Source organism: Salmo salar, chromosome ssa13 (genome assembly GCF_905237065.1).
Source record: "Salmo salar chromosome ssa13, Ssal_v3.1, whole genome shotgun sequence".
NCBI classification, from domain to species: Eukaryota; Metazoa; Chordata; class Actinopteri; order Salmoniformes; family Salmonidae; genus Salmo; species Salmo salar.
Window position 1 is genome coordinate 30655750 of NC_059454.1, and position 24746 is coordinate 30680495.

Sequence of the window (24746 nt, forward strand, 5' to 3'; positions counted from 1 at the left end):
AAGAATAATACTGACGCTTCTTTAAGCAGGGAATATACTGTGTGATTTGAACACAATGATGCAATGATTGTAGTAATCAATTAGAAATTAAATCGTGCAATGAGGGCTTCCATCACACTGTGTTCACTCCACTAATACGGTAGCAATTGGTCAAGGTGATTAAACTACTAAATCGTACAAAGAGGTCTAAATCAGAACTCCATTGAGGAACTCCAAGAGGTCTAAATCCCTCCATTGGAAGGCAGAAGTAATTGTGTCACCTTGTGTTCATGACAATGTGACGATGCCCATTGCTATTTTCCATTATGCTGGACCCTCAGAAACACAAGCTAGGAGCTGAGGACCAGCGCTCTTATCTTAACTCTACTCAATGCTTAAACAATAGCCTTGGGTCGTGGCATTTCATGTTCACCCTCAAAAAAATGTCCACTGCTTACTTTGGTGGCTGCAATGTTGGCCTTCAATGACAGGACTGCCTGCATCCTTTTCTGCCTCAGCCTTCGACTCTGCTGCTCGTTCTCTGCCTCTTCCCGATGCATCCTGGACACAAAAGGGACGTAGCGATCACTCAAGAGTGAAGGAGGGTGCATACATTAATTTGATATGATGTTAATTATAAACTGCTACGGGATATCTGGTTATCAACTCTCTCACGAGTTCATAGCTAAGTTCAATACATTCTATATGCTCATTTTATATGTGTTACCTGTTGATAGGTTGAACACAACGGTTACCTGTTGATAGGTTGAACACAACGGTTACCTGTTAATAGGTTGAACACAGCGGTTACCTGTTGATAGTCTCTTTTAGATACAGCGCTGCTTTCTGGTGGCTAGCCTGGGCCAGCTCTGTGGTCCTCTGACAGTGAGTCTCCTCTTCCTTCTGTGTGGCCGCCTGCCTCCTGTTAACAGACAAACAACATCACGTTCAAACGGAAGGAATCTTTACTAATGACAAATCAATTATCTCAGTAACATTAGACTAGGCTACTGTGTAGCATTTTTTTGTATGTCTATACAGTCAGATTAACCTGGGTCATGACAATGTTATGGAAAATGTTATAACTACCATGTATGGCACTCTGTATGTAGTCTTTCATGACAGACATAACGATTAAAATGTAAACGTGATATCTTGTATTGGTATTTATTATGGATCTCCATTAGCAGCTACTCTTACTGGGGTCCATCAAAAATGAAGGCAGAGATATATATTATAATAAAAAAATGTATGCAATAAATACATTTTATAACATATTTCAACATACATTAACTGTGTGCCCTCTGGCCACTACTCTAGTACAACACACAATCCAGGTGTACGTGTGTGTATAGTGTGTATGTTATGTGTGTTTGTATGTGTGTGTTTGTACCTGTGTGTACAAAGTTTCTGGGTGTCGAGATTACTTTGTATGTGACAGTAGTATTGTCTAGTTTGTGTGCAATAAAGTTATGTTGCTCACAAAAAAACTAACAAATCAAAAGGAGTGAGCTGCTTTACGCTTTGAGGCACTGTGTCCGGAGCTGCAGGCTCTGGGTGGAGGTGTATTCCTTCTGCAGCCTGGCCTCCCCTCTCTGGGCCTGCAGCGCCTGGTAGGCCTGCTCCTCCTCCTGCACCTCCACACGGAGGAGGGAAAAACGACCCATTTCCACCTCCACCTGACACATTTCCAGTCTGCAGAGAAAGGGGGAGTGGTTGGATGGAGGGAGAAAGAGAAAGGGGGAGTGGGGAGGGAGAGGAGGGGAGAAAGGAGAGAAAGGGGTAATGGGGAGGGAGGGAGAGGAGAGCGGAGAGCGAGAAAGAGGGGGGGCAGGGAAGGTCAAGGATGAGAGCGGTGCTAAAGCTAGTAGTCAATGTGCAGCACTATGAAATTTTAGCTGGGAACCGACGAACTCAAGTCTGCAAGGAAAATGGTTTGTTCTAATGGGAGCTTGTGGCGTTTGAATCAAATTGCTCTTGAAAAAGCATCTTGGATGTTTAAAGAAAGAATTATAATTGCAAGTAGCAGAAGTATTGTAGCTATTTGCCCAACTGGAATAGCACTCAAAGGGTGAATATCTCTTTAAGATAGATAAACTTGGCAGTCACTTTGAAGCCTTGTAATGGGGCCTAAACAATGCTGCTGCAGTAGTGCAGACTCACTCATGTTCCCTCAGAGTGGTGGCCACGTGTGACTCCAGCTCCTCCTCTCGCTGTAAATCCTGACACAGGCGCTTGTGCTGGGCTCGGAGGCGAAACACGGCCACACTGCATGAAAACAAATGGGTGCTAAGAGACATTGCATTTCTTACCTAAGTGTTGTATAAAAGAAAATCAGTATCATCTAATTGTTTTGATCAAATCAAAAACAATCCCATTAACATGGGGATAAAGAGGTCATCACCTGGGGCCATAAATATCAAGCGTCTCAGAGTAGAAGTGCTGGCTTAGGACCAGTTTTGCCTTTTAGATCACAATTAATAAGATTACATGGACAGGGGGGGATCTGATCCTAGATCATCACTCCTACTCTTAGTCACTTGATACAGTACATATGCCCCCTGACCTGGCTATATCTGGGTTTGCTTTGTTTGTGCCTACCTGTTGTCGTCCTCTTTCTGTTGCTCTATCTCCTCCTCCACTCGAGCTCTCTGCCTCTCCAGCTCAGAAATATGCAGACGGCAAACTTTGAGCTCCTCTCTGGAAACCAAGAAGTAAAGGCAAAACACTGCACTAAATCTACAACAACAAACTACAATGTGAAAAGCTCTCATTATGACAGTCACAAGAACATTCAGAGACTGTTAGCAAGGTAATATGTTGGATGTGGATGTAAAAATGAATTCATGGCCATTATGTGACTGAAGGTGGTTCCATAAAGAAAGGTGATATTTGTTGTGCTGACAAAGAAGTAATGAAGGTGTGCTGAAGCAGGGACAGCTGTGAGATTTTAACGCACCCAACAGCTTTGAATGGCCCAATGTTCTCTTTGCAATCTAATGAAGTGCAACATAACAATCTGTGACTGGGCTAAAGAGCTGAAGCAAATAATGATGGATCATTTTGCTTCAGGCCATTTGTATATTGGCTAAAAGCCAAGAGCTTAGAAGTGTTTATATGCAGCTATTCCAATATGGCCCTGGCCACAAAAAAAGATTGCCCCACACAATCTACTGCAGTGTGGTGTTTTGTGTCAGCAGCGAATGACCACCATTTATGTTTGTGCTAAAGGTCTGCATCGCAGCTCATTGGGTGCTTAATGGTTTTCTGTAACACAAAACAACAACAAATGTGGACACATTTATCAGAAATGCTTCCTCTTCGGCTGAAATTATTTTTCTTTTAATTGTCAAATCACTGAATTACAGAAACGGTCCCTTGGTTTAGGGCAGGACTAAAAAGGGGGCATTGGAATGTCTTTGGGCAGAACAAATCTTAGATTTGTGTTAAGGTGGCATACAAAGGTCTGATCCTTGCCAAACACAGGCCACGTCCCAAATTAAACTCTATTTCCTTTATAGTGCACTACAAAAGTATTTTGGATGCAAACAGACCTGGCTTTCAGCACGTTGTGCTCCTTCTGTCGGTGGAAGCAGTCCAGCTGGTCCAGGTTTCTTCTCAGCTTGAACATCCGTGCTGTCTCAGCATAACTCTTCTTTCCGCTACGTCCGCCATCCTCCCCAAGGTCGTCATCATTATCCTCACTTTGCAGATTAAAGAGACATTGACTAAGGTTTGGTGAATGGTCAAGAATTGATCATTATTAATAACATGTAGTAATCTAACAATATAAAACACACTACTATTCATGTCAAATAATTACTTGATAATCCTTCATCTCATTCCCAGACACTTGCGCAATAGTCTTGGAATGAGGTTAGATAATTCTAGACAAAATATTATTATAAGTAAAAAGTTAATTATAAGCCAAAAGCCAAAATTGGTATGTTGTATAATAAAGCGGAATTATGTTGTATATTTACAGCCAAATTAAAACAGATTTTTCAATTATCATCTGTCCTCAAAGCAGCAGACACCCACCAGTTAGTAGCATCTAACTCTAAACACAACTCTGTTACATCCGTTGGTTGTGCTGGGTCCTCTCTGAAGGTGTCCTCTCTGAAGGTGTCCTCTCTGAAGGTGTCCTCTCTGAAGGTGTCCTCTCTGAAGGTGTCCTCTCTGAAGGTGTCCTCTCTTGTGCCTTCATCTGAATTTGTGGGAATACAACTTTATAATGGCTAACTAGCTAGGCTACCGTATGTTTGCATTTATTTGTGACTAAGGCCCTACAAGACGCATACAGAACAAATGTTAGACACTGATGAAGACAGCTTGTCTGTCGAAACGTTGGATATTAGGTTATTCAAGTATTGCATCTGAGCTCCTAGAGTGTGCGGCTCTCCTTTAATTTAAGTGTTCTACTCCGCTAGCCAGCAACTCGCCTATCAGGTGTGCGTTTCTTTCGCCTCCAAAACAAATGTTAGACCTAGAGTTAGCTACCTCCTGTTTCCTCATCTTTCCGAGTGTTGACTGGAGGATATTCAGAATGAAAAGATGAGATGGAGACTTCCTCTGAAGGACTATCCCTGGCAGGTACGTCCATAAGACCTAAATTGAACAACATTGGTCAACAGAAATAACTTGAAATGACAAAGAGCTCACAGACCTATGAAACATGTTCAGATAGATAGACTCGGGCGTTTGCAACAGCCAACCCCGCTAGCTAGCATTGTACAAACTAACTTGCTAGCTAGCGAGCTAACCTGAGTTGAACAAGTAGTGTGCATGTGACTACTTTAAAATGTTATCTTATCTTGATTTACTGTGTACCTGGAGGTCTTTCTGCAACTTCGAAGTCGCTAAATGTGTAACTTGCAGGCTAGCTACTGTCTTCTCTTGTTTGAAACGTCAAGCCACTGAAGCCAGCTGCTAAACCATGTGTGTTAGTGTTTCCATGGACACCAGAGAGGGGCGGAAGCTTTAACGTGAGATGTGTGTGTGGGTTCTTCTCCCCACTTTCCTTTTTTCAGGCGCATATGATGCAATATGAATTTGCTTTCATCAGAGGAAAGGTACAGTAGCTAGTGTGTTAGACTGCCCACATCCTCTATCTGGTATTCTCTCTCTCTCCCTCTTCTCTTCTCCCCTCATCTTCCTTCAGGAGAGTGGGAGAGCAACACTACAGTAGATCAGTGGGTGAGTGACAGAGACAACCAGAAGAAAGGCTTCTGAGACATTAAACATTGGCATTTTTCTGTAAATCAGCAGATCCATTAGTTATAAATACAGATAACTGCCAAAATAAAGGAAACACTTGAGTAAATGAAGAATTCAAAGTTGGGTAAGTGTACCTATTAAGCCGACCAATCTAAGTTTAGATATTTCCAACATATACAGCCCTAATTTTCATAAGTGGAGATAAAATTAAAGATTGATATCTCATGTGAAGTTGTATGACTTAACTTGCACCATTTTTTTATGTGAGATAAAAATATTTGATAAAATATGTGAAAAGTCTGGACTGGGCTTAATGGGTACCAAATGTTCCCTTTAAGCCCATGGGTGTTCCAAATAAGCCCACCTCTTAAATAATCAACTTTAATTCATTTCCATATGTAAAAACTTACAATCTGACATTTCTTATGTAAACTTAAATTATAATAATCTCCCCTAAAGTTATTAAAGTAAATGTATCATTACTATTCATCATGTAAGTAGCATTCATAAAAGGGGGTGTCTAATCGTATCCACAGAGATCAATTTGGGCCCAGGCTTTTGTTCTTGCCAACCAGTACACACCTGATTCAACTAATCAACTAACAATAAACTTCAATCAAGACTTGATTAGTTGAAGCAGATGTGTTACTGCTTGGTTAGAACACAAACCTGCACCCGGATCAGCCTTTGGTGGATAAGATGCCATACATAAACAACTTTTAATTAATTATCTGAAAGCTGGTTCACATTTGCTGTACTCCTATTCTTGTTAATTAGTTAAACGTGTCTTCCTAAAGCCTGTCTGAGGACTGTTTCAAATCTCCCTCTCTACTGTATTACAAAGGTACATGTGGTGAAAAAAAATAGAAACACCTGGATGAATGCGGCACAACATTATGACAATTGCCCGGCCCTAACTGTACGAGAATTGTCCAATAGTCATCTTCTTGTCCCTTATTTGTTTAATACTTGTAGGTCTTTTATTCCTTCAACCCTGATCTTATTCTCCTCTCTTTGCATCAATGACTACCTGTCCACTCCAAAAGTCTTGGAGAGAGTACAAAGGCTTTTAATTGTTCCTAATTGTTTTTAATCTTGGTAAAGGCACCATGGACAGATGCATAATATGCATAGCTGTAGCTTTTGAGTATTTTAATCAACTTAAATCTGAAGAAAGAAAAACATGTATGCTCAGATCTATTGAATATTATGGATATCAACAAACAATCCCCATGTGTTTCAATGCAAATTGGGCTTAATAGGAGCATACTGGGCTTAATTGGAACAGCAATTATTTATGGTAAAAAAGGCAGAATAGTAAAGTTTATTTGGAAACCAATGGTCTGGGGTATAAATATACACAATATATTACAATATTTTACAAAGTTAGTATTGATAATATTGAACAATATTTATTCAATTTGCTACTGTACCCTTTAAAGGTAGACTCAGCTAAATGACTTTGCAACGAGCAGCACCGCAGATATTGAGATAAGCAACATGCAAGACTTCGCTCTCACACAGTCACACACAGTATCTACGCATGTGCATGGGTTTGCTTCACACTGTTCACAGCATGGTAGCCAGAGTACCAAAACAGCAGAGAAGTTGAGCCTCGCACTTCAATGATCTTAGTAGCTGTGGAAATTAAGCCACTATGCTGTTTATTTTCTGCATCTACGTCATATGGCGAGTCTACCTTTGAATGAATATCCTAATTCCAAGTTACCTCCCCTCTACGGAGAGGTGCATTACTAGGATTTCGAATTTTCTCTGTGTATCTTTGTTAAAAAAAATGAATCATGAAATTCATGTTATTGAAACATATGCTGTTTATGTTTCCATTGTAATAATACAACTGCATAATTCAAGTAGGCTGTACTTGGGACTTGTATTAAAATAAGTAGGCGAACATACATGTATATTAGCTAGGATGCTTATGAGCATATTATGTGAGTGTATTGTCAACAATTTCATGGGTGTCTTGACATTGACATCCAAATGCCTGCCTACAAAAATGTACTACACCTCCGCAGTTAAGAGTTAACTTGAGGGAAAGTATAGCCTGAGTCATAAAATCAACTTATATCATTTTGACCTACATACAATCCACCTCAATCATGACTTATTTGGGCAGCTCTGAGCCGCTTATGCAAGATCATTATTTGAATTTCATCTTTAGGTTTAATGGACTGTGAGTCATTGGTGTGAGACTCTTCGCCCATTTTGTTTTGAAATGCATTGATTATCTAAGTTTAACTGACTAAACGTGTTAGTTAAAAGATTGCCTTCTGTGTCATAGGACCGTGACAAAAACAAAAAGGGAGGCTGAGCCCTTAAATTCTGATGTAAATGTTCACTCACTGAAGAATTTATGTTACTGTTGAAAGATTATAATGAACATCTTACATGTACTTCTTCTGGACTGATAAAAATCAACACCAGCTCAGCAGAATTTTTGTTCAGGGTTTGAAGTGCAAGCTGGAAGAAAAAGAAAGATAACATCTTGGGGTTTATGTAAATTTGGTAGCCTATGCAGAAAGCCATTTTTAGTCCGTATAGGCATACAAACAATTTCTAAAATGCAATAACTCCTGATTTTGATCCTAATCTATGTCACTATGCACAAAGGCACAAAAGAAGCAGATTAGCTGACACATGAGGGAAAAGGCAAGGCATGTGACCTTAGAGGGGCAAAGCCGATAACCGCCCCTTACAAGAGTGGATTAGTGCCACCAGGAGAGGAGAGAGCCCCATCCAATCTACTGTATTGTGTAGCATACTGTATGTAGGCCTATAGCTTAATATTAAGTGTTGCAACAATCCATGTTGAAAATCTTCAGGGAAGCAAACAGTGTTTTTATTTCTGAATCACTTCCTCCTTCCCTTGGGTGGAGCAAATGAAACCAGGGCAGGTGCATTGTTATGAAAATACTTTCATCACAAAATGGGTGAAATTTGATAACTGAAAATGTAATTGTTTATTTACTCCATAAATTACCTACTACATACAAATGTTTTAGCCTACATCATAAAGGTCTATTTTGAATAGATTGGAGTGAACTTGTAGTTATACCTGGTTCTTACCACATAATAAAAACAGATTTCTGAAGGGTAATTTTCTAGGCCAAAATAGGGGTAAAATTAAAAAAAATAGATTATTTACATATCATAAACGTGACTATTGTTGGATGCGTAATATTAATGAATCTATTGTTAGTTTTGATTGAACAAAACGAATAGGCTTGTGCAGATGACAATAATACTGAAAGTTTTTATAAAAGCGATTATATAATTATCTGTTGTATTTTTTCTTGCCTCGAGTTTACAATGGAGACGCGTTTTCATGCGTGGACGATTTAATCTGACGTTGCTCAGCGAGCAGGCAACGCAGTGAGAGACAGATTAGTGTGGTCCTCTCTCTCGAGCCAGTGCTGCGAAAGGGGAGTGCAGGAGTGCGCTCTAGTAAACTAGGCTGCTGTTGTCGTCTGAGCAAAGAGTTGACTCCGTGCGTTCTGTACGCTGGGCTGGGACAGGGACAAGGCGAGGCGCGCGTGTGTGAGCAGATCATGAGTCATCACAACAGTTTACTTAATCATGATCTTCCTCCACATTATGGGACCGTAGGAACACAGTTTGTGTGATCCCCTTCGGTTATTTGATCGTTTCTTGTTGTGGGAAACTTTGGCCAGTTGTTGAAATGGACATGATAACTTTCATGTTGGCGAGCCTTGCCCTCCTGAATATCAGGGACAACATTTTCACCAGGTAAGATGACCCTATTACAGGCTACGGCTCTTTTGGCTAGGGTTACGGAGGAGACCTTCCCAGAAGCTTCACTAAGGATTTAATAGAATTTTGTTATTTTGGAATAGCCTATATTATTAAATTAGGGATTTTTGGGGGATTAAATAATAGCCTACTTTGCTCTTATTTTGTATGTCAGCTGTTGCTATGTTCTGATTTATCCTAACATATAGACTACTGACCGTTTAGATGAGTCTCAAAGCTTTTAGTCAATTTCTGCGAGTGTTTTCAGATTTTGAATTCTATTTACAACACAATAAGCACATTGAGACTATAACATATGCTTCTGATGTAGCCTAGATAATGTTTTGATGGAAACTAATTCCTAACCTACCTTTTTTTGATTTGTCCAATTTGCGTAAAATGAGCTGATTACAAATTAATTCTAAAACCTGATGACTTCTCTGCAATAGCAGAGGAATAGCCTACTCAATGCCCACGTACTGTATGTAGCCTTTGAACAGTTAGTTACAGCTTAAGTGCTGTGGGGCCCATCATCAACATAGACACATGCTGATCATACGTTCATAGTAAAGATAACGAGATGGAGGCAATCGAAAGTGGATGTGGTAAATAATGTTACATTCTATCATGTGTGACATATTTGTGTACAATGTCACACCATAACTTAAAATGAGTTAATAGTAATGGGATGATTATAATAACAGCATGTTGTTACATAGTCATTTTATAATAGATTTTTCATAGCATTGTAATGAAATTGAGTGGTCTTTGTTATAACGCAAGTGGAATGAGGAACAATTTCTATATACACTCTTGTACTTACAAAAAACAGTCTACCCCATAATAACTATGCAGTGACAATGCAAATACTATGCGATTACTACCTCCACAAGGTTATTGTAATAGTCCGTATCCATCCATTTTTGCCAGTTGCCTCTTGACATCAGAGTGACACACATCCATCCTGGTTGTGTCATTGCAACAGTCTCTAAACTGTAAACTGTTGAGGTATGTTTAGTTACACAAGTGTTGCAAACTGTCCCAGTTCAGAAGGTTGTACAAGGTTGTGAATCCTGGTAACGTCCTGCCACTCCTGACAACACATACCAGCAGAGGGTGTAATTGTTATTAGAATGTGATCTTTGGCAGGTTTTTCTCACATGTGTGTCAAATTGTCAATTTGAAGATATATTATCACCGCTTCGTGAACTTGATGCATTAGCATTTCTTTTGCCACTATACGATCCCCCACATTTTCATTTGTGAGTGTTTTGGAGTAGCAGTCTGACAGTGCCTCATCTCTCATTTCCAAACCTTTTAGAAACAAAATTCAAAACATTTTCTTCTACATTGCTACTTGACGATGTGTTTAAAAAAAGAAATAAGTTAAAGCCATAATCGGGTCTGGCAAAATATTTCGCTACCTTTGGTGTCAGTCACAGCGGTCCTTAAATGGATTCAGGTGACATGCACCATACCCTTGGTTGTGATAATCCTTAGAAGTTACCCCTCTTCTGGATAAATCCTCTTCAATGTAAGGCTGCATTTACACAGGCAGCTCAATTCTGATCTTTTGCCCAATTATTGTCTAAAGACCAATTAGAGGAAAAAGATTGGAATAGGCTACCTATGTAAACACAGCCTATTGAGGGCAAATGTTTAAATGGCAGACAGTTTTCACTGCAATGTGATCTCACATTTGTCACATTTTTGTCATTTTAAAATATTTAACATTTAGGATTAATTTTTCAAATAGTGTGTCCTGTAGTGCAGTTTATTTTACTCACAAGGCCTAGGCCTAGTAAAAAAGTTTGTAACGGGCTTCGTCGGAAGGAGTGGACCAAAGCGCAGCGTGGTACGTGTTCATGATCTTTATTATCAAAACACTCAAACAAAAATAACAAAACGAAATGCCAACAGTTCCATCAGGTAACGAATACAAAACAGAAAACAACTACCCACAAACATAGGTGGGAAAAAGGCTGCCTAAGTATGATTCCCAATCAGAGACAACGATAGACAGCTGCCTCTGATTGGAAACCATACTCGGCCAAAACAAAGAAATGTTATATGTCACGTCCTGACCAGTAAAAGGGGTTATTTGTTATTGTAGTTTGGTCAGGGCGTGGCAGGGGGTGTGTGTTTTGTGTGTTTCAGTGTATGTTTTATGTTATCTATTTTTATGTTGGGTTTTTGGCAATGACCTCCAATTAGAGGCAGCTGGTTGTCGTTGTCTCTAATTGGAGGCCATATTTAGTTGGGTTTGTTTTCTCTTGTGTTTTGTGGGTGGTTGTTTCCAGTATAGTCTGTGCACCTTACTGGACTGTTTTCGTCGTCAGTTTATTTTGTTTAAGTGTTTTCTTTCATAAAGAAAAAAATATGAGCACTTTACCCGCTGCGTTTTGGTCCAATCCTTACAATACCCATGACAGAACCACCCACCAAACAAGGACCAAGCAGTGGGGATTGGAGCACCAAACAAGGACCAAGCAGCGGGGATTGGAGCACCGAAGAGAAGGATGGACGTGGGAGGCAGAACGACGTTTCTGGGAGAGGAAACTAAGGGAGCTAGATGAGGCCGAGAGGCATCCCCCAAAAATGTTTTTTGGGGAGGGCACACGGGGGCACACAGGGAGTTGGGCAGAGTCAGGATGGAGACCTGAGCCAACTCCCCGCGCTTATTATGGGGAGCGACGGATCAAGCAAGCACCTTGTTATGCGGAGATACGCACTGTGTCGCCCATACGCGTGCACAGTCCGGTGCGGTCAATAAGGTCTCTGCAGCGTTGCCAGGCGAGAGTTAGCCGGCAGCCAGGGAGAAGTGCGCCGGCGCAGCGCATCTGGCCACCAGTGTCGTTGCCGTGACTCCCGGTCTCGTCGCTGTTCCTCTCTCGCTGCTTCCACCTGTTCCCATGGGAGGCGATCCCATCCGGCCTGGATCTCCTCCCATGTCCAGGATCCCTTTCCGTCCAGTATGTCCTCCCATGTCCACCTCTCCTGCCCATGCTGCTTGGTCCGTTTTTGGTTGGTAGTTCTGTAACGGGCTTCGTCAGAAGGAGTGGACCAAAGCGCAGCGTGGTACGTGTTCATGATCTTTATTATCAAAACACTCAAACAAAAATAACAAAACGAAAAGCCAACAGTTCTGTCAGGTAACGAATACAAAACAGAAAACAACTACCCACAAACACAGGTGGGAAAAAGGCTGCCAAAGTATGATTCCCAATCAGAGACAATGATAGACAGCTGCCTCTGATTGGAAACCATACTCGGCCAAAACAAAGAAATAGATAGCATAGAATGCCCACCCCACATCACACCCTGACCTAACCAAACAGAGAAAAACGGATCTCTCAGGTCAGAGCGTGACAAAGTTAGGCCTTTTATTTTATTTTTGTATTTTATTTAACCTTTTATTTAACTAGGCAAGTCAGTTAAGAACAAATTATTATTTACAATGATGGCCTAGGAACAGTGGGTTAACTGCCTTGTTCAGGGGCAGAACGACAGATTTTTACCTTGTCAGCTCGGGGATTCAATCAAGCAACCTTTCAGCTACTGGCCCAACGCTCTAACCACTAGACTACCTGCTGCCCCATTATTAAATATCTGCATTTAAAGGAAAACGGGTGGTTGTTGCAGTACTACAGGAAGTAGTCCAGAAATGCAAAGTTGAAAGCAGTTCAAAGAAAAACATCACAAATATTCAAATGTGAGAATGAATTCATTCTTGTTGGCTTACTGGGGTAGCAGTGGCATAGTTAGTGACCTTTTGCCTTGTCTTGGCAGTCTCTTATGCCCTACTGGAAGACATGGTGGCCCCATAGGTTAGATGTCCTTAATGGATGCTCCATATGTGCAAATCAGGCAGATGCTATCGCTGAGGGGTCCAGATATGCTCTAGCCAAATGGCTGCAGGATCAGCAGTGGAACAAAGCACAGTTACACTACATTGGGTTTGTGGTGGAAAGGCCACAGTGTGTAGAGAGAGCTTTAAGCTTAGAGAAGCTATAGAATTAATTTGGCTAATCAAGGTTGGAAATGACAGAGCTTGAATGTGCCATATCTATGCAATGCCACCATTTGATGTCTGTACAGTTTCTCTACTGATTGGCATTTAAAAAGGCTGCAGATTCAATTAGCCAGCTTTACGTGCTGTCAACATTCAGGATTTACAACATAAACAAAAAATGCAAGGATGACTAGTGCGATTCTCTCTCTCTGTTCTCAGGTACAAATTGATGTCAATGTATGAAGCAAATTAAGCTTGTTACTGCTGGGGCTACATTACAAGGCTTTTATATTTCTATCCGAGGCAAGAAAGTCTGCTTCTTTTGTGTTTAGCTCTCAGTGGCTGTATCTGAAATGGCACCCTATTCACTTTATTGTGCACTAACAATGTCAAAAAGTGGTGCACTATATTATAGGGAATAGGCTGCCATTTCGGACATACCCAGTTTGTTATAGCTGGTAAACAGATGGTTAGCGAAGCAGGGCCTCGGGAGATCCTGCTAATGAACTGAAATTAAAGACAGAGGAACAACATCGACGGGAAATTGACTTTGAACTGTTTGAACAGAGAGTGGAGGGGTGAGAGTGCGGGCCTCACACGTTTACAGAAACCCCCTCGAGACTAATCAAATGCTCAGTCCCATTAGCATTTCATGACATCACATTTCCTTTGCTGAGGGCATAATGTGTAGCCTGTGGTGTGGTGCTATACACTGCACTGGAGTTACTATAGGTAGACCTACAAGAGCAAGTCAGTATGTAGCCATTAGCCAAGACACTACCGCTTTAAACAGGTCCCATCACTTTGTCAGTTAGGTTATTAAGTTAGAACACCTAGTTGTCGAAGAGGAAGGCCACAAATGGAGGCACCTATGGGATATTCCAATATCTATAGCATACCAGTAAGAATGAAGAAATGTATTGGGCATGCACTCTAAATAAGTGGTATGCTACTGTGGATATTGGAACTTAGTCAGCCTGTTTTTATTTTTGCTCATTTGCCTATATCTTTACAGGACCAACAAAACCAAAATCCAGAGTATTGTAACAAACTTTGTTAAACTCTTTGGATTTTGTTTAGGTGGCATATGTTCTGCACAGTCACATTTCTATTTGACCTCACAGGTTCAGCACATTGTGAGTTTCTGAAGATATGATTTCAATCACTTTCTAACTGCAACCCTTTTTGATTTGAACGAAACCTTCCATACATGTTTGCCCACGGTAGAAGTGGTCAGAATGTGCATTTTTGGACCTGAATGCCAAAACATTCCGGAGATAGAAGTGCTCAGAGTTGACCCATTTTGCGTCCCCCACTCTACCATGAGACATCCATGTGTTCATCACTGAAAATGATCAACGGTTGAGTTTGATATAATGTGAAAGCTTACAAACAGGGTTGTCAAAGAATTACCGTAATTTCCGGACTATTAAGCGCACCTGAATATAAGCCGCACCCACTGAACTTTAAAAAAACTATTATTTTGAACATAAATAAGCCGCACATGTCTATAAGCCGCAGGTGCCTACCGGTACATTGAAACAAATTAACTTTACACAGGCTTTAACAAAACACGGCTTGTAACAAAAATAAATAGGCTTTAACGAAACACGGCTTGTAACACAAAATAAAAAGTTAGCAGTAAGCTTTAGTTGTCTTTTTGCACTGAGTCAATTCCTCACTCTGCTGTTTCCAACGTCTTATCATCGACTCATTAAGACCAAGCTCCCGTGCAGCAGCTCTATTTCCCTTTCCAACAGCCAGATCAATCGCCTTCAACTTGAAAGCTGCATCATATGCATTTCTCCGTGTCTTTGCCATGATGAGGGTGACAAAATGACTACCGTAATCAGAATGATGGGAAGTTTGAGAGCGCTCGATTTAATCTAAACAGTAAACAAAAAAGTTGTTTCACCTTACCCTGTTCGGCAATTTCATTGGTCTAATGAAAGCTTCATGCCGGCAAAAAACTGAGCACGTCACAGAATGTGTTTTTTTGGAGAAAAAAAAATTGAAAGCGGGAAAAATCCATATATTAGCCGCGTCATTGTTTAAGCCGTGATGTTCAAAGCCTGGGAAAAAAGTTGCGGCTTATAGTCCGGAATTTACGGTATGTCATTTTTTAAGCTTTAATGTAAATTATTCAAGAGTATGCTGTGTCTCAACTGTGTCACAACCGATGACGGGCACAACACAAACACCTCAGATGATGTAAAATAGCTACAGCATTTGTGAAAAATTGCACAAAAGAATTTGCTAAAAAAATATGCAAAATTGGTGAACTTTGAGCACCTCTATCTGAATGTTTTGGCATTCAGGTCCAAAAAGTTACTTTCTGACCACTTCCATCATTGGCAAATATGTATGGAAGGTTTTGTTCAAATCAAAAGGGGTGCTGTCAGAAATGGATTGAAATCATATGGAACCACCCAACAGCTACCTCTGAATATAGAAGCCGCTAATTAGGCTAGTGATAGACTACAGCTGTCGATCACATGGAGACGGTTCATTTGATGTATTAATTCAGTCAATGTTTTCATCTATTTATGTCATAGGACGTGATTAAAACCCCAAAATACAAGCACAAAAAAACATTCCATGGTTTTAAAAGACAAAATAAAAAAATGGCTGGTAAATTTTAGGAGTATGTTTTAGCTACTATGCAATGACTATGAACAAAGTAACATGTCAAAAGGGCTTTATTCGTTTGAATGTTGTTCGGGGAAGCACCTCTGCATGTCCTGAGTGCTGTCTGTCCTCTTACAATACTCTCTCTTGTCTCTTTTGAAACCAGTGGTCTGTTCAGGAGGGTGCAATGTTACTAAACTTTATTCAACTAGACATGCATTTAGAACTCACTATGTCAGGTAGAATAAGGAATTTCTATCGGCAGCGTTTTGAACATTTTACATCACTAAATACAACACATAGTAAGTTAGATCAGAGTCAGAGTAAGACATTTGGCCCTTTGTCTCATCCAAGAGTCCACAGAGTGAGCCCTCATAGTAGCTAACACTGCCTTCTGGTGGTCCATTTCTGTGTGCACTGTGTCCAGTCAGAAGCAGCACATATAAGATTGGGGTCAGGAGTGCTGATCTATTATCAGTTTAGCATTTTATATTACAATTAATAATATTTCATAGACCAGACAAGATTACATAGATAGGGAATGATCCTAGATCTGCACTACTACTCTGAGACGCTTCATGAGTATGTGTCTTGAAGCTGAGAACACAAGTCAAGGGTTTATGAACTGCAACTTAGCCCAGAAATGTGTGGAATATGAAGCTCTCAAGTGAGATAGCTTTGTCCATTATTCCAAAATCCCTAATGGATAATAGGCACTTTGTAATAATGTATTATTGTAATAAGTTTGCTCTTCTCTTTCATATCCTCCAAGGATAATTGCATGCCCACCGATCTTGATCGCAAATCTATGTTCAACATGAAAATGCTAATACTGTCTTTGCCTCTCTAGCTTTCTTCCTTCAGGGCTTCTCTAGTGCTGAGGACGCAGAGTGCTCAAGTGTGCTGTGTTTGTTCCCTATAGGGCCATGCTGAGTGACATTGGGGACTATATAGGTTCAGACATACAAATTTCCTGGTTGCCTAATCTGGATGAGTTAATGAAGGGCTATGCGCGAAATTTTCGCCCTGGGATAGGAGGTGAGTATGAGATCTACTGCTCGTGGCATTGGATTGTATTTCACCCCCTCACATTTACAGTCATTCTTAGCATAGTAAGAACCAGGTATATAGGACCTAAGCATTTTGAAAATCACTCTCAAATGATTTTGACTCCTCTCAAATTCATCATATTAAATTCCCCTGCCCCCATTTTGTCATTTTTAGATCCTATTTGAAATAAATATTTACCCCTATGTAAAGAAGAGGTTTGAATCTATTAAAAGCATTTGTGTTTGAACGTGACGCAAAAGATTACAAACAAAAGCAATTAAGCATTGGAATTAGTTTGCAGAAGGGATTATTTAAATGATGCTTTGGAAATGGAAGACGTGCGTAGTGTTGCGAAAGAAAAGAAAGGAGCATTGCTGGAGATTGCATTTGCTAAGAATGCCTGCCAAATGTGAAACATCCAATGTCCACAGCATTAGATTTCTCAACCTCACAGCTTAACTCAGCTAAGCAGAGGTGAAAAAGCATTGTCGATATAAGAACCACCACCACCACCACCACCACAATGTCAGGCCTTGTGAACCAGCAACAAGGCTACTACAGCCAACACTTTACACACCTATAGCTCAACATTATGCTCAACAATGATCAATAGTCCCACTCCCGCCTTACTTCCTCTCATAAATAAGACAAGATAACATCTCCCTCATATATTATTTAAGTGCTAAGACAGCTACCATGAAGCCCTACTGATGGGCTATCTAAGGCCATTGAAGAATCATGCACATCAGTTGGTGTGGTCTTACTCTGTCTATTCAATTCACATCCCTTCACCATTTCAAATTAGAAGGAAAGTGGTGCTTTGATATGTGTCTAGAATCTAAACAAAGAAGTGTAACACTGAGCCTCTCCGAAAGGGTCACTAGTCAAAATGAGCTAGGTTTTAGTGACAGGCTAAGGGATTATGGATTGCAATTAGTTTTAAAATCATCCAAAATGAGTTTCATTGACTTTGACTGTCCTCCCACTTGTCAATGCTGATGACTGCTATCTCTATGGCGGGTAGGATAATGGCTATAGAATACAATTTGACATAAATGGTTACGGGATAAGTGCTGAATGGTGGAGAATGGTAATGTATGATTCCTTAATGTTTGGAATAAATAGCCTTTCAGTTCTGCTTCGGTGATCCTGATCTCCCTCCCTTTAGATTTCCTCCAAGTGTCCACATTATCAGCAGCACAAATCATGCTTATCATCGAGCAAACTACAAAAGAATGCTAGCTATGTATGCGCTTCTAAATACAACACCACTGCAGAAGCCCATGAGACCCCCAATGTCATGTTTATGAATGTACATAGTGCTATGTCACTTCCAGTAGAGAAATGTTAAGTGGGGTGGCCATTGATCCTTATCTAGGGGTGTCTTTGGGAAGGAGGGAGGGAGGGAGGGAGGGAGGGAGGGAGGGAGGGAGGGAGCGAGCGAGCGAGCGAGCGATTGTTTTCTTTTCTCACTTCTTTTTCCACAGGCCCACCCGTGAATGTTGCCATGGCTATTGAAGTAGCCAGTATTGACCACATCTCTGAAGCCAACATGGTAATGTATAAATTCACCTGCAGGCCTTTATACAAAATGGTTGCCATATTTCACTGCTACTGTACTGTTGCAGTAAAACTAAATGTGAAACTACCACTTATGTGTCATCCACATCAGCCAATAGGGATTCAGTCAGAGCATGCATCTTATGAAAGGTATCCTTCCTTCCTCCCTTGAGGTATTCAACAGATTCAACCAGGTTGGATTGGTGAAAAGCAATAGTCTTGTAACCTTTATTTCTCTTAACTAATACTGTTCAGATCAGTGATTACCCTAGGGAAAGTATTAAAGGAGACATTTGAAAAGTATTGAAACTGGCCCTTTATCCATCTCCTATTCTCCTAGCTACAGTACTGCCCTAAGTCTCAATGTGATCCACCACTCAGTCTCGTACCAGAGTTGGCAATGCCCTTGGCTCAGCTTTGTCCCTGTGTGTGTATGTGCCTGTGTGTCTGTCTGTCTGTGTGTGCATGTGTCTGCGCGTATGTGTATGCCTGCTCTTGTTGTTACCGTGTGTGACTGCTTGGCAGGAGTACACCATGACCATTTTCCTGCGTCAGAGCTGGCGGGACGACCGCCTGTCCTACAACCACACCAACAAGACCCTGGGGCTGGATAGCCGCTTCGTGGATAAACTCTGGCTGCCCGACACCTTCATTGTCAACGCCAAGTCCGCCTGGTTCCATGACGTCACCGTGGAGAACAAGCTGATTCGCCTGCAGCCTGATGGGGTCATCCTTTACAGCAGCCGGTGACGAGGGGGAGAGTGGGGAGGGGAGAGGAATGAGGGGAATGGGGAGGAGAGAGGTGGAGATAATGTGTGAGGAGTAGGAGCATAGATCGAGTAGGAAAGAAGGAGGAGAAGGATGAAAGGGGTAGGAGAGATGGGAGGAGGGAGAGAAGAAAATGGTGTGGGCTGGAGAGGCCCTTTAACGATTGATTTGCCGTGGCCTGAAGTTAAGGCTATATAATGCCGAATGATAATGTCAAAGTGAGAATGACTAGCCTTCCCTGTAGCTCAGTTGGTAGAGCATGGTGTTTGCAACGCCAGGGTTGTGGGTTCGATTCCCACGGGGGGCCAGCACAGAAAAAACAAAACCAAAAAAATGTATGAAATTGTATGAAATGTATGCATTCACTACTGTAAGTCGCTCTGGATAAGAGCGTCTGCTAAATGACTAAAAATGTAAAAAAAAAAAAAAATGTAAAATGTAACTAGGGCCTACCGTTACGGGTCAAGTTACTATTGTGGTTGAAGTGGGTGTTTACTAAATTACTTGTTCTCCTCTCAGGATCACCTCGACTGTGGCGTGTGACATGGACCTGACCAAATACCCCATGGATGAGCAGGAGTGTATGCTGGACCTAGAAAGCTGTGGGTTGACTTATATTACTTATATAGACTTGTATCTATTTATATGATCTCAATACCGGTAGTCTGTCATGTTCCCTACCACTCTTAATTGACATTACGATCACATATTTGTGATCATTGTTGAGTGGTCCCTGCAGCGTACCATTGCAAATATGTGATTGGAACAGTAGCATCAGAACGTATGATGCAACAAATGCGTCTAAACAGCATTGTTGTCTGAAAAGCATCTAAACAATGTGTTGTACTGATTGGAAATAAAGGTCTACACAACTTTATTCCTCCTGTAAAAGATAAATGCAAACTTCCTCATCCAAACATCACACGGAACACATCCATCGCTAAACTCATTCCATAACAGCCAGACTTGTTTACAATGTACCACATCTCTGGTGAGCACAAGGGATAAATGTGATATTGTTTAGAAAAGAGATGCGTGTCAGCTAAGCTAACAGCAGCTAAATTCTTTATGATGGCAGCCATGTTTGTTTATGTTAACTCCCTAATCCTAGAATGCCATTCACTATAGAACGCAAATAAACAAAGTCAAAGATGGCTGAGCCCATTGCCTGAAAAATATGAACTTATTTTGGCCACTTTTAAGCATATTACAAATATTTGATGTACTTGTTACAGTGTATACAATAACCGCAGCACATGATTTGACAAGTTGTTTACTGTTTTTGACAGATCACAAAGCAAATAAAATGTTATCACCCCAAATACAAGCCTACTGCCTAGCCTAACCGTAGCGCGAAAGCTAAACAGGGATGACGTCATGATTTGGCCTCGTATTTTTACAAGTTCCCTGTTGTCTTAAAAGTTGTTAGGAAATAAAACAAGTTGAAACATAGCCTATAGATAATTAGCAGGCAGCATGCCTTGGTTTGAGTGCAGCGTGGGTTAACTGTCCTGTGAGTGCATTCTGACATCACACGCATAAAAAAACTCAGGCTGGGGCGACCTTTAGAGATATTTGGAACTCACAAGTGAAAAGGTTAATGGATGGCTCTCAATAGTCTACAGCAGGGGTGTCAATCATACAAATCATCCCGCGAGGGGGTCTAATCCAGGCCGTGGGTGGTTGGAGTTTTTACCTTTTTTAGAATTTTTTGTTAAAATTGTTTTATTTTGGGCGGGGGGTGGGAGACTCAAATCGAAACAGTGTAGATATGATAATGGCCTACATTCATACAGTTTCTTGACTGTCCAGCTCGCTAATAATCACCAAAATAAAGCTAGACAGCCAGGGAGCATTGTAAATTCCCAAAACAATGGATAGAGGACTTTTGTTTGACGCCGAGGAAATATAACCCATTTTCAGTACGGCCCTCCAGAAGGACGATTGCGGCCCCCGGGTCAAAATGAGTTCCCCTGCTTTACACAGCATGACTATTGATTTCCCAATTCGAAGTAAAGGTGGTTTTATTTTCTTCCTGGTACAGTAGTTCATTGATCAATTCATGTCATTGATTGGACAGATAAATCCCACACCTGAAACAGTCTCTTATTAAACCTAAGGGATCAACCTGCCTGCTCTACTGAGAATACAGAAGAGGACAGGAAAACACTTTAGACTACTCCCAGTGTCTGTAGAGCTGCATGTAGGCCATAATATAAAGGGAAATTGTGTACCACGAGTACCAGAAGCAAGGCTAGGGTCAATGCCTTACACATACATTTAATATTCCAATGATGCTCCATTGTTGTTGGGACGAATATTGGTTGACTGCTTGTTTGTTGACTGCTTGTTTGTTGACTGCTTGTTTGTTGACTGCTTGTTTGTTTGACTGTTCCAGATGGCTACTCCTCAGAGGACATTGTGTACCACTGGTCTGAGAGTCAGATACACATCCACGGACTGGACAAACTGGAGCTCTCCCAGTTCACCATCATCGACTACAAATTTGTCACGGAGACGATGAACTTCAAATCCGGTGAGCTTCCCCCACTTGTCCTCGTTTCGCTATCACCATGGTTACTGTACTTAACAGCCAGTGGGATGTCCGTGAAATTTCTCTTCATTTCTATACAGAGCACATCAAATATGCCTCTTTCACTGTACACAACTCTCTGTTTTGATTCATGCTTTTGAACGTTGTCTTACCATGCCTCTTGTGTAAGAGAGACCCTAGGACTTTTTAAATAATCTGTTTTGAACGCAGACACCTCTGTGGGTATGTTCTATGCACAGACAGAATGGCTTATGTTATTCAGAGAGGATGTGCCCCCTACTCTGAGTCGGGTTCCTCTAAAGATGTATTCCTTCTTGGGACATTTTCCTTGTAATTTGCTCTTTGGGGTCTTGGTCGGGCTACTGTAGGACTTTGTGACAATTGTTAATATAAAAAGGGCTTTATAAATCATTTTGATTGATTGACTGATTGAAAAGCTAATGCTGGTCTACTTTTTCACTCCAAGCCGGACGTTTCCCGCGGCTCAGCCTTCGCTTCCAGCTGAGACGTAACCGAGGTGTCTACATCATCCAGTCTTACATGCCCTCCATCCTATTGGTCGCCATGTCCTGGGTGTCCTTCTGGATCAGCCAAACAGCAGTCCCGGCTCGGGTATCCTTGGGTTAGTATCATGTTAAGAGTATTCTGTTAGTGATATTGGGGGCGTAGTCTGCAATCTAGTCGACCTGGAATGTGGCTATTAGCTTGCTGTGGGTATGTTAGTAGAGAAATGACAGGGAAAACACAGATTCAATGAGACAGCAAGAATTCAAAGTGAACTGAATGTGTCTACTTGTATGTTGACCTAGAATTTGAAGAAAATAAAGTGCATTATCATTGAGAAGTATATTCATAGTTATGTGATATGCATGATGACAAATTATAATTGATTAATGAAAAAGGTGAAATCCTCATCACAGTTCAAGTTGTAGATTCTTATCTTAGGTTGTTTGTGTTGTGTAAACCAAAAACGATCCTTAATAAATATAAAATAGAGGAAGAAAATGTTTTCCATCTTGAAGGTGCAATCAGCAGTTGCTACATCAGCTTTTGGACTTATAAATTAATAATATGTACCAATTGAATAATATAACTTATAAATGCCTCATGAGCTTAGTTCAACTGTCGTACCCCATCAGAACCCAAAATAAAAAGTTTGTTTTACGCCAATGTTTGTAAATGTAAACAAACACTATATGGCCTCAAAACATGGTTAAAACTATACTTTTGATATCATAGATGGTCAGTCCTTGCATCCATAGCTCTGTCTATGTCATTTTTCCAGGCCTGTCCCTCAGCTTTTTACTGAAATTGGGAGGGGATTACGATTATTATTTCTACTGCTGATTGCTGCTTTAAACAAGATGGCATTTGTTTCACATTCACTTTTAATTTATTTCACTTTCACTTTTTTATTTAACTTTATTTCACATCAACGATTGAGTGTGGACCTTCCTCTTTTCTATTCAAAACAAATATGTAATTTCCATATATATTTTGGTAAAGGGATCACCACTGTGCTCACCATGACGACTCTGATGGTGAGTGCCCGCTCATCTCTCCCTCGAGCCTCGGCCATCAAAGCGCTGGATGTCTACTTCTGGATCTGCTACGTGTTTGTGTTCGCCGCGCTCATCGAGTATGCCTTCGCTCACTACAACGCCGACTACAGGCTCAAAGAGAAGGCTAAGAGCAAGGCCAACAAGATGAGCTCCGAGGTAAGAAGGGAGGACAACACTTGCCCAACTGTGGTTTTCCCCAAGGTTTAGTGGTAGGCCCATTCCTCATTTGACCCATTTATACCACAACATTCATTCAATGTTCACATAGTGTTCAAGGGATATTGGGTTGACACAATAGGTGCAAACAATGTGAGTAGGAACCTACAAGCACTTGCATTTTGAACATGCAGAATTTCCTTTGGGTTCCTTTGGTGTGAGGTAAAGATACTTCACAAAGGAATTGACTGTTGTAGGCTTTCTCTATTGACATATCTCTCTCTCTGCTTCTCCAGTCAGTCGTAAAGAATGGGAAACAGGCCATGGTGCTCTTCTCCCTGTCCGTGGCTGGAATGAACCAGGGCCTGATGGTGTCCAGTCGCCGTCCGCAGCGCTCCGGCGCCGAGATCGCAGAGGAGGAGGACGTGGAGCCTAGGAGGGGGCGGGGGACCACAGCGTCAGAGGAGAGAGAAGAGGATAAGAAGTGCTGTAGTTGTTGTTCCAAGTGCTGTTGCGCTTGCAAGCCCCTCCAAGCTGACACCATAGATGTCTACGCCAGGGCCGTGTTCCCCGCCACCTTCGCCATCGTCAATGTGATCTACTGGGTGGCGTACACCATGTGAGTTGGGAGGACTAAGGATGGACAGGCTGGCACCACCAAGGACGGGAGTACTGTACATAGAGGAAAATCATGCCGCTTTGAATTCTGGGACTTATATAGGGGCACCGATGTAAACAAGGCTTCCTTAAGAAGAACTGGATTTATGTATAATATGGTGAAGTAAGGACCTGTTAAATAGCAGATAAAGTACAGTAGATGGACAAACAAAATCAGATCAGGTATATGGATCAGGTTCTGAAGTACAAGTTATGTACAATGGAGCCTTGAGGGGTAGTCGATGTCTTATCCTCAGTGAGGCTCACTGTATGATAGCCCAGCTGCTGACTTTTATCTCCAAAAACCTCCACTAGCCACCCAAACTCTACTGCTGCAGTCCCCTTAGATACTGATTGCTGCCCACTAAGCCATAGCAATGGACTGACGTTCAGCTATGTCCTTTTACTGTACATGTATGAACTCTGCTCACACCAGCAACATACACAGCACACTAATGTATCATTGCTGAAAACTAATGTGCACAACAATTGCTGTTCGCTTAACTCACAAACACATCTCATGTGATGGACTAACTGTTGAAAACAAGAAACTGTCCAAACTTCATGATGATAAGATGAGGTGTAGTCTATTTTGCTGCAGGGCTTATTCTCCCCACCGCCCCTCCTCCCCTCCACCGCCCCTCCTCTCCTCCACCATCCCACCTCCCCTCCACCATCCTTCTGCCCCTCCTCCCCTCCACCATCCCACCTCCCCTCCACCATCCCACCTCCCCTCCACCATCCCTCTGCCCCTCCTCCCCTCCACCATCCCACCTCCCCTCCACCATCCCACCTCCCCTCCACCATCCCACTGCCCCTCCTGCCCTCCACC

The 24746-nt window shown here is 41.5% G+C and overlaps 2 protein-coding genes across 8 annotated transcripts in view; one reads left to right on the forward strand and one right to left on the reverse strand.

Moving 5' to 3' along the window:
* The window catches only part of cfap74 (cilia and flagella associated protein 74), a 49696-nt gene extending 44764 nt beyond the window's left edge, over positions 1–4932 (reverse strand). For all 4 annotated transcript variants that reach the window (XM_014135416.2, XM_014135417.2, XM_014135415.2 and 1 more), the window contains exons 1-9: positions 4810–4932; positions 4480–4587; positions 4021–4186; positions 3534–3683; positions 2581–2679; positions 2143–2247; positions 1501–1674; positions 791–901; positions 438–540 (exon numbers count right to left, since the gene is read on the reverse strand). In XM_014135416.2, coding sequence (XP_013990891.1) covers positions 438–540; positions 791–901; positions 1501–1674; positions 2143–2247; positions 2581–2679; positions 3534–3683; positions 4021–4186; positions 4480–4582 — 1011 coding nt within the window. In that variant the 5' untranslated portion in view covers positions 4583–4587; positions 4810–4932. The remainder of the gene's footprint in view (positions 1–437; positions 541–790; positions 902–1500; positions 1675–2142; positions 2248–2580; positions 2680–3533; positions 3684–4020; positions 4187–4479; positions 4588–4809) is intronic.
* LOC106566882 (gamma-aminobutyric acid receptor subunit delta) lies at positions 4454–24609 on the forward strand. 4 transcript variants are annotated; one of them, XM_014135421.2, is made up of 9 exons: positions 4454–4572; positions 5141–5175; positions 18145–18212; positions 18743–18963; positions 19505–19587; positions 21384–21521; positions 22006–22161; positions 23046–23257; positions 23554–24609. In XM_014135421.2, exons 3-9 carry the CDS (start codon positions 18165–18167, stop codon positions 23878–23880), a joined length of 1185 nt encoding a protein of 394 aa, XP_013990896.1. In that variant the 5' UTR covers positions 4454–4572; positions 5141–5175; positions 18145–18164; the 3' UTR covers positions 23881–24609. The 4 variants fall into 4 exon arrangements, with proteins under 4 accessions (XP_013990896.1, XP_013990895.1, XP_013990893.1 ...); XM_014135418.2 differs by lacking the exons at positions 4454–4572; positions 5141–5175 and adding exons at positions 8586–8964; positions 16530–16645; XM_014135420.2 differs by lacking the exon at positions 5141–5175 and having other exon boundaries at positions 4457–4572.
* Positions 24610–24746: the final 137 nt, after the last annotated feature.